The sequence below is a fragment of the Triticum aestivum genome, chromosome 3B, assembly GCF_018294505.1.
Source record: "Triticum aestivum cultivar Chinese Spring chromosome 3B, IWGSC CS RefSeq v2.1, whole genome shotgun sequence".
Lineage (NCBI taxonomy): Eukaryota > Viridiplantae > Streptophyta > Magnoliopsida > Poales > Poaceae > Triticum > Triticum aestivum.
In genome coordinates this window covers 674490054-674499313 of record NC_057801.1, presented here as the reverse complement: position 1 = coordinate 674499313, position 9260 = coordinate 674490054, and the positions used below count along the sequence as shown (strand labels likewise).

At 52.5% G+C, this 9260-nt stretch overlaps 1 protein-coding gene across 1 annotated transcript; it reads right to left on the bottom strand.

The window, feature by feature from the left end:
• Positions 1 to 2425: 2425 nt before the first annotated feature.
• On the bottom strand, positions 2426 to 4465 carry LOC123071645 (protein LOW PHOTOSYNTHETIC EFFICIENCY 1, chloroplastic). The gene has a single exon (XM_044495225.1). It carries the CDS (start codon positions 4387 to 4389, stop codon positions 2512 to 2514), a length of 1878 nt encoding a protein of 625 aa, XP_044351160.1. The 5' UTR covers positions 4390 to 4465; the 3' UTR covers positions 2426 to 2511.
• Positions 4466 to 9260: the final 4795 nt, after the last annotated feature.

Below are 9260 nucleotides of genomic sequence, written 5' to 3'. Positions count from 1 at the left end.
TGGCCCGAGAGGTCATCGTCGGCGCGGCGGCCGAACAGGCGGTCATCAAAAAACTGCCTAGCCGGAGAGTTTGGCCGACAGACAAAGCTCCTTTAGCAACAGCGCCGTCTTTAAAGACGGGGTGCGGCATCCTTCCTGACGGTGACGACACAGAGGAACTCTCAATGAAAGCACCAATGTCGGTGTCAAAACCGGCGGATCTCGGGTAGGGGGTCCTGAACTGTGCGTCTAGGCGGATGGTAACAGGAGACAAGGGACACGATGTTTTTACCCAGGTTCGGGCCCTCTCGGTGGAGGTAAAACCCTACTCCTGCTTGATTAATATTGATGATATGGGTAGTACAAGAGTTGATCTACCACGAGATCAGAGAGGCTAAACCCTAGAAGCTAGCCTATGGTATGATTGTTGTTTTTTCCTACGGACTAAAATTCTCCGGTTTATATAGACACCGGAGAGGGCTAGGGTTACACAGAGTCGGTTACAATGGGAGGAGATCTTCATATCGTATCGCCAAGCTTGCCTTCCACGCCAAGGAAAGCCCCATCCGGACACGGGACGAAATCTTTAATCTTGTATCTTCATAGTCCGGGAGTCCGGCCAAAGGTCATAGTCCGGCCATCCGGACACCCCCTAATCCAGGACTCCCTCACCTGCCGAGATCGCCGCTGCTTCCACCACCACGCCGTCGTGCTGCTGGATCTCCATCAACCTCTCCTTCCCCCTTGCTGGATCAGAAAGGAGGAGACGTCTTCCCCAACTGTACGTGTGTTGAACGCGGAGGTGCTGTCCGTTCAGCACTAGGATTTTCGGTGATTTGGATCACGACGAGTACGACTCCCTCAACCCCGTTCTCTTGAACGCTTCCGCTCGCGATCTACAAGGATATGTAGATGCACTCCTCTCTCGTTGCTAGATGACTTCATAGATTGATCTTGGTGAAGCGTCGAAATTTTTTATTTTCTGCAACGTTCCCGACATTGGATGTGTTGTATATTTATGTTCTCTTATACTCTCCTCTTATTTCCCTTGTCTTTTTTTACGAGGTACATTTCCTTGGCAAAATTAAGGAGTGGCGTGCACCTTCAACTCGCTTGGAAGGTTAGGGCAGAAAGAAAAGCTCAGATTTTTTGCTTGGCTCTTGTTGCAAATCTGGTTTTGCCGCAAAGTGAGACGTGCAATTTGTGCTTCACACCTAAAGATGTCTTGCCCTTTCTCCAAACAAGTTTGGCCTTCTTTTCAAGCTAGTCACCCGTCGGTATGTCATGTTGCGACCTATGCGCAAGTGCGGGAACAACATTTCCACGGGGAAATGGGACGATGAGAAGAAGAGAAACCACAATCTGCTTGTTTATTCATAGTGGCATTTATAGAAAGAACGAAACAAAAGAATATTTGAGCACAAGGAAGCCACTCCTCCTGCGATAGTTGCGATGATCAAGGGTGATATCAAGGTTCTTGAGTCTTGAGGACGCGTACCGTGTAATTAAATTGCATCTGTGCAGGCGTGATAGCACACGTGTTCCTTCAGGAAAAACATGGTTTGATCAAGCGACCAGTGAATGGATAAGAGAAAGAAATGGAAAGAAAAAGGGGAAATGCCCGTAGGCTCTCACGCTATGTCACCGAACGTGCTCTCCATGAATTTTGCAGCTGCAAGGCGCCATTTCTCGACGTTTCTTCTGATTGCTCCATTGACATCGCTTTGGGCCGGTAGCTTCTCTCTGAATGTGTAGTTGTTGCGCTCATGCCAAATTTCGCAGGAGATCAGGATCACCATGGATCTAATACTCCGCCATGCAGATGTGCAGCCGTGCAGGGATTGATCCAGCCCCTCCGTTGCAGTCTGACATTGCACCATAGGCGGTTTTGGTGCAACAGCCATGCGAACAACTTTGCTTGTCCTGGCGGACCAACATGTGGTTGAGTTGGTTAGGTGGACAGTGGTATCCTCAACCCACGAGGGTTTAAATCCTGGTGCTCGCATTATTCCTGGATTTATTTCAGGATTTCCGGCGGTGCGCTTCTTTCAATGGGAGGAGATGTTCCCGTCGACCACGAGATGCCTACAGTGGCTTCGTAAATCTCAAGATGATATGCCGGCTCAGTTTCTCAGAGGTGCTCATAGGGGTAGGGTGTGCGTGTGTGCGTTCATAGGGGTGAGTGTATGCGCGTGTATATGAGCGCTTGTGTCTGTACTGATGTTCAAAAAAACTTTGCTTGCCCCGGTGCGGCGGTGCCCACGCTTTCCAGAAAATCTTCTTGTATCCCGTGGCCTCTGTCGTAGCGACTTGCAGACAGTACGCACTACTTGTGGTGTATGCAGAGCATCTTCTGTTTTTTCCCTATTATCTTATAAAAACATGCAAAAGCAAGGCTCCTGCTGGTTGGGGTCAAGTGATATGTTCTTCTTTTTGTTTCTGTATATACACAAATCATATATACATATATTCCAGTGACCGCAAAATGCTTTCTGCTGCAAGGGATTAACACCCTCAACAACAAGAAGTTATTTAAAACTCGTCGTTTATCTTGACGGATCCACTTCCATTTATAGGCCGAAGACCCAGAGTATTGAGATCAACAAGAGAGCCATAATCTTGGCACGCCTCCACTACGGTGTCATACGACTTTGCAGAGAGCTTGAGCCCTTGGTTGGAGGCCCTGATGTACATCTCATAGGCAAGTTTGGGCTTACCGTCTTGCACAAGGGCTTCGATCAACACCTGATATGTGACCTCGCTCGGCTCGACGTTGTGCATCTTCATCCTGTGGAACCACTCGAAGGCCGCGCCGCTCCTCGTGCAAGCGGTGATGATCGCGTTGAAGGTCACAACGGTCGGCTCTATCTTCGCGGACAGCATGTCCCGAAGAACTGCGTCCGCCTTGTCATGGTCACCCTTGCCGGCGTAAATGGACGCCAGGATCGTGTACGCGTGCAGGTTCGGGTCGACGCCGACCTTGCGCATGTGCTCCCAGACCCTCAGCGCCTCGTCGTAGAGCCTGCCCTTCTCGAGCGCGCTGAGCAATGCTCCATAGGAGACCACGTCTGGTTTCAGCCCCCGGTCTATCATCCTCTTGAACGTGTCCACAGCGGCGGACGACTCGGCCGCTCGGGAGCAGGCGAGGAGCACGGCGTTCCACTCCCGGCTTCCGGGCTCCAGCCCCTTCTCCTGCATCTTCTCGAGCAGCCTCACAGCCCACCTCCAGATGCCCCTCCTCTTGGCAGCGCTGAGTAGGACGTTGAAATGCGACCTGATGAGCTCGTGTGACAGATTGTTCGGCTTCGGCCCTTTCTCCAGCAGGTCCTCGTAGATCTCCAGAGCCGCCCACCACTTCTTGGCCCTGCCCATGAGCCAGATCAGATGGTTGCACACTGACAAGCTTATCATCCCCCCGTCGTCGCGCTCGCGGATTCTCTGGTACAGCTCCTTGGCAATGGTGTAATGTTCCTCCCCCGTGCAGGCCCAGACGAGGCGCTCGTAGTAGCTCCTGTCCGGCCTCACCCCTGCTTCGTCCATTGCGAGAAGGACCTTCAATGCCGCACCGGCTGGGTTGTCCGCACCTGTGAGTGACCGCCGCATCGCCATGTGACATACCCGGATGGCCAGCTTCTCATACTTGACAAAGTCTTGCTTCCAGTCCGCGGGGTTCCCCACGAGCTCGCCGTCCTTGTACCTCTCCCTGAGCTTGACGAAGAACTTGAGCGCGGCGAACCCGTCCCCGGCGCTCTTGTATGCCGACATGACCGTCGAGTAAGTCGCGGCAGTCGGCACCAGCCCGCGGCCCTCGATGTCGTCGTACACCCTGAAGACCTCCTGGATCTTCCCTTGCTCGACATAGACGGACATCAGAGTGTTGAAGGTCACTATGTTTGGGGAGATCCCCTGCGCTTCCATGTCCGCGAGGACATCCTGAATCCTCCCGAACTCCCCGGAGTTCTTCACCGCGCCCAGCAGGCAGTTGTACACGAACTGGTTGAGGCTGCTGCCGTCTCCCCTTCCTTTGAGATGCTCCACGACGGCGAAGGCGGCGTCGAGGCGCTTCTCCTTCCCGAGCCCCCGAATCACCGAGGTGTATACCTGGAGGGGCAGGTGCTCGCCGTCGCCGCCGCCGCCAAGGAAGTCCTCCACCGAGAGCTTCACATCCTCGGCCGTCTTCGCGTCCCGTAGCGCCGCGGCGACCGCGACGACGTCGACGGGCCCTCCCCTCCGCCTGCCGCCGCCGCTGACGGCTGCGGACTTGGCGGCGAACCCGCGGGGGCGGCGGGGCGACGCGGAAGCCGGGGAACGGAGGAGATTCAGGGAGGTGCGCTGGCATGCGGGGTTTCGTGGACGACGGGGAGAGGGGAGGTGGCCGGCGGGGTGAAAGACGGCGAGTGAGGAAGCCATTTGGCGGGTTGCCGCCGCAGTGCCCGGACGCTGGTGACCGCGGAAGGTCTAGAGGGCTCCCACGTGGCATGGTTTAGGATTTTTTCAGGATAACGCGAGATCCTATTTCTCGGGTTCGGCTCACCTGCAGGGTTCCCAGCAGGGATTATGGTGCAGGGCCATTAAATGAGTGCCATGTGTCCCTGTGGGCCAACAACTACAATTATCTTTGATTAATTTTGTTTCCTGCTCCTTCGATCCTTCCTCGCCAAGAGACTGGGTGCTAGCACCGATGGGCTTTGATTCGTCGGCCCGCGACACTGCTGGGCGTTCTGTCTCCAATCGTGGATGCCGGCGGCCGCCCCAGCCGAGGCTCCCGCAGTGCTGCATCCCATGGCGACGCCCCCGCCGGTGGCCGAACCACCTGCCGTGTTGGCCGCGTCCCAGGCCTCATCCACGAGCGAACAAGCACAAGCGGAAAAAGCAGAGGGGCAAGAAGAAAGCGCATGTTCCCTCGTCAGAGTCGTTCGGCCCGCCGGCGCCCATAGAGCCCGAGCTTAAGCACACGCACACCACCGTTCAACATCCTCCGTCAACGATCCAATAATTCCGCAGTCAAGATTGAACCTCTTTTAATTTGGCGCCGATCGAAAAAAGGGATGAAACGATGAACTGATTTTCGTTGGTGCAGAGCTGGAGCGGCCGGCAGTACAGGTACCGCGTGGTCATCGTACAGAGTACAGACTGCCATGGCCGCGCTTCTGTGGTCGTTTCCTCGTTGTGATAGAGATCATTTAGACTGTAATCTCGCCAAAACAGGAGATAAAGACGGCGGCGAAAATAATGACTCATGGGTAGTCCTCGATTGGCAGTAGACGACCCAGCTACATCGCCGGTGGCCGAGCAAGCACAGCCAGCCTCTTTATTTCTTCAGCGCAGATGCCGGATGATGAAACAGCAGGAAACAAAATTAATCAAAATTAATTGTAGTTGTTGACCCACATGGACACATGGCAGTCATTTATTGGCCCTATATAATAATCCCTGCTGGGAACCCCGCAGGTGAGCCGAACCCCTATTTCTCTACCGAGCACTGGCTCGTCTTACGGCGCGCTCACAGCTCGCGCGCGCACGATCCAAATCGTGCGGTCGAGGGGATGCGTATGAGAAAACTATACTTCTCCCCCTCAAATTCTCAATCCCTCTAAACTTTAAAAAGGATAAATAAAGGCGGCTGCTATGAATCAACCGTCAAGAAATCAGCCGGATTGCCAACCGTCTGATCTATTTTATCCCAGCCCTTGAAAAAAAGGTTAACACACGCACGCCCTGCTTCGATCACCGTCTAGGATGCCACTGCAACAACATCATGGCTACTGCCAGCAAAGCACCGCGTTGCGGCACCGGAGCCACCGTCGGCCGCTACATCACAACACCAGGAGCTCCTGGCGAGAGCTTCATTGGAGCACCGAGCTGCTGCACTACAACTTCGAGCCCGCCGGCGAGCGCTGCAACGTAGCACCGGGCGCTACCGATGAGAGCTCCATTGAAGCACTGAGCGCTACACTGCAGCTTCGAGAGCGCCTACGAGCTCCATTGGAGCATCAAGCGTTGCACTGCAGCTTTGAGAGCACCGGCGAGCTCCATCGGAGCAACGAGCGCTGCAGCTTCAACAGTCGTCGGCGAGTGCTGCAACGCAGTATTGGGAGCCGTCGTCGAGAGCTCCATTGCAGCACCACCGCCGGCGAGCTCCATGGGGTTGCGACGCCGCTTGTGCTGCACTGAGAGCGCCGTCGAGCTCCATTGGAGCACCGGGCGCTGCACTGCAGCTTTGACAGCCGCCGGCGAGAGCTCCATTGCAGCACCTTCGCTGGCGAGCTCCACAGGGTCGCGGCGCCACTTGTGTTGCACTGCAGCTCCGCCACCACCATGAGATCCACGGAAACGCAACTCCCTCCGGCGATGTGCGGTGCCCGCCTCCGGTCTCCCCGTGTTGCACTGCAGCACCAGCGATGACCGGCGCCAGCCTCCGGCCTCTTCTCTCGCGTGTGACGACAAAGGAAAAGAATGGGGGAGAACGTGTGGAGGCGAAGATATTAGGCCGAGGCGGTTGCGAGTGGTGTGTGGGGTCGAACATGTGCCATGTGCTCCAGACGGTTTGCGCGGGGTGGACAATCAACCGGTGAAAAGCGAACGTTTTCCACAAATAAGTCACCTCCAGTACTTCTTAAAACCGGATAAATCAACCCTTAGATGGATTTGCACGGAATTGCAAGTGGTTTTTGATATAATGTTGCTGACTAAGCTTGCTCAACCTTATAAATGAATCCATAAGGCAGAAACCACACCGTCATACAAACATAAATCAGACAGACTTAGTTCATAAGTTGCACACGCAACAACGAGTACAAATAACTAGGCACGCAGGTTGACAACCTACACACTAAGAGGACGACACCAACAAAGGGCTGCAAAACACCAAATTACGCCAAATGATCTTGATTACGCTAGATGAGAGAGAACATCGTTGCCCGAACACGAGAAATCAGAAGCTCCGTGGTATCCTCGTCGCAAGCTTTAACCAACGGCTTTCACTGCTGTAAAATGAGGAGCAATTTGAAAATACGGTCAACACATTTGTTAGGAAAGACATGTTTAATAGTGAAATTGTTTCTAATAGTCCATAAAACCCAGCACGCCGCAGCAAGCCAAACAAGAACACCCATTTCACTTGTCCGCACAAGGTCTTAGCAAGCTCAAGCAACCCGGCAAAAGAGTTAGGGGCTCAGTTTACACCTAGCACGATCGAGTGCAGCTCCAAAGCAAAGCAACTAAATCACATTTGAAATGATATGATCAAAATCTTCACGCCCAACACACAGGGCACAAAATTCAGACGTCGGCCCGCTACATTTATGGATTTGATCCACAAGCAGCCTGTTTCTGATAGCTTTCCATAGGTAAATTTTGGTTTCCAGAGGGATACAAGCACGCCAAATGTCCTTAAAATTAGAAGAAACTGAGCCAGAAATCAACTTAGAGTAAGAAAAATTAACCAAGAAACAACTAGAAGCGGTATGGGTCCAAATCATTGAATTTGTAGCCTCCGAGAACGTGGGGAAGACAGCAACAATACTATGCTATTTCTCCAACTCTACAGGATAAAGCACCTAGTGGAACTCCAAGTCCCAATTATTACGAGAGAGGTCCAAAATGAAAATGTTCGGTTAGAACAATTAGGAAAAAAGAATAGGAAAAGAGGCACAAAGCGGGGCATCGCCATAACATCAATCAAGACAATACTGGACAAACTTGCTATCATGGCCGACAAACTTGAGCAAAGAACAAAAATCATAACGGAGTTTAACCAAATCACGCCAAAATTGAGAACCTCCAGCATGAGAGGCGAGCATGAGGCTAGAAGTGGAAAAGTATTTAATTTTAAAAATATCATACCACAACATCTCAGGAGAAGAATTGAGAATCCCCCACCATCATTTAACATCAAACATTTGACAAATTTTAACGTGCTCCCTCTTGATGGCCTGATACCATATGAAACAAGAGAAGGAGATTGGATTCGGCACAGCCCATAGGGCGGCCGGGGTGACGTTTATATATGCAGCCTCTAGGGCACGGCATAGCCGAGATTACATAGGTTGTTACAAGGGATATGGAGATAACTACAAATATTAACAGCCTCCTAATCCTATCACAACATTCTATTTAACAGAGAATCCTCCACCGCCATTTAACATCAAATGTTTGACAAATTTTAACATGCTTTCTCCTACCCCGTCTTTTACATGTGAGGTAAATAGCATGCTCCCTCACGCTCGTGGCTTTCCAAGCAATGGCCACCGTCGAGCGCCCACCACGAGACAGCAGCGTGCGTCGAGCTGGTGCTTGGTGGGGTACGTCTCCATGGTGGCATCCGCGGACCGCGGTCCTGGAAGCTACGTGACCTCGGTCATATCCAGTTGCTCATGACCGCCGGAGCCATCAAATATCTCCTTCTGTAGATGTCGAGGAGCGCCGGGGCGCTTGTGGTCCGGGGCAGGGCGCGAGTGTATGCCGTGACTATGCGATTGAACAGGCTCCAGCGTGGTGGTGCGATGAATTATTGTTTTTTTTAAACGGAGGCAAAAGCTTTGCCTCATCCATTAAATAAGAGAGAAAATAGTTTGTTACAAGTCACCCAATTACACGGCATGCAGATTATTCTCGCAAAATTAAAGACCCTAGCTTTTTTGCACCGGCGACGATCCAAAGGTTGGCCTCAGTAGAGATGGAGGAGAGCAAGATTGTCGGTGGAGCACTCTTATGTTTGAAAACTCTTGCTTACGCTCGTTTCAAATTGTCCATGACACGAGCATGGTGAGGGATGCCTTGGCTTGTCGGTTTGGCGTGCCGTCGGTGCAAGTACTCGCCCACCAATCTTTAACTGAGTCAAAGAAGGGCCAAGCGGAAGTGTCTAGCCCGAGAATGAGGAATTTCTCGATGACCAATGACCAAAGCCTTCGAGTATAGCGGCATTTGTAGAAGAGGTGAGGTCCGCATTCTTGCACCCTCTTGCAAAAAGGGCAAAGATCACAATTTGGCCACCCACGCTTTGCCAACCTATCGGCGGTCCAAATTCTATCTTGGAGCGCCAACCAAGCAAAGAATTTGATTTTTGAAGGTGCCCAAGCCTTCCAAACCATCTTATCCATGGGTGAGAGGACCATCCCTAGGTATTGCGCCTTGTATGCAGAGGCCGCCGAGTATTGCCCACTTGCCGTATGTTTCCAAAGGATGTCGTCCTCGGTGAGATCGTCGAGATGGCCCTCAAGGAGGAGAATCCAAAGAGCGAAGAACCGTGTGACGTGCTCAACAGAAACAACGGTGGGGGG

What these genes read in the sequence shown, in the direction of transcription:
- LOC123071645 (XM_044495225.1), bottom strand. Translation starts at nt 4,389, where the DNA reads ATGGCTTCCTCACTCGCCGTCTTTCACCCCGCCGGCCACCTCCCCTCT.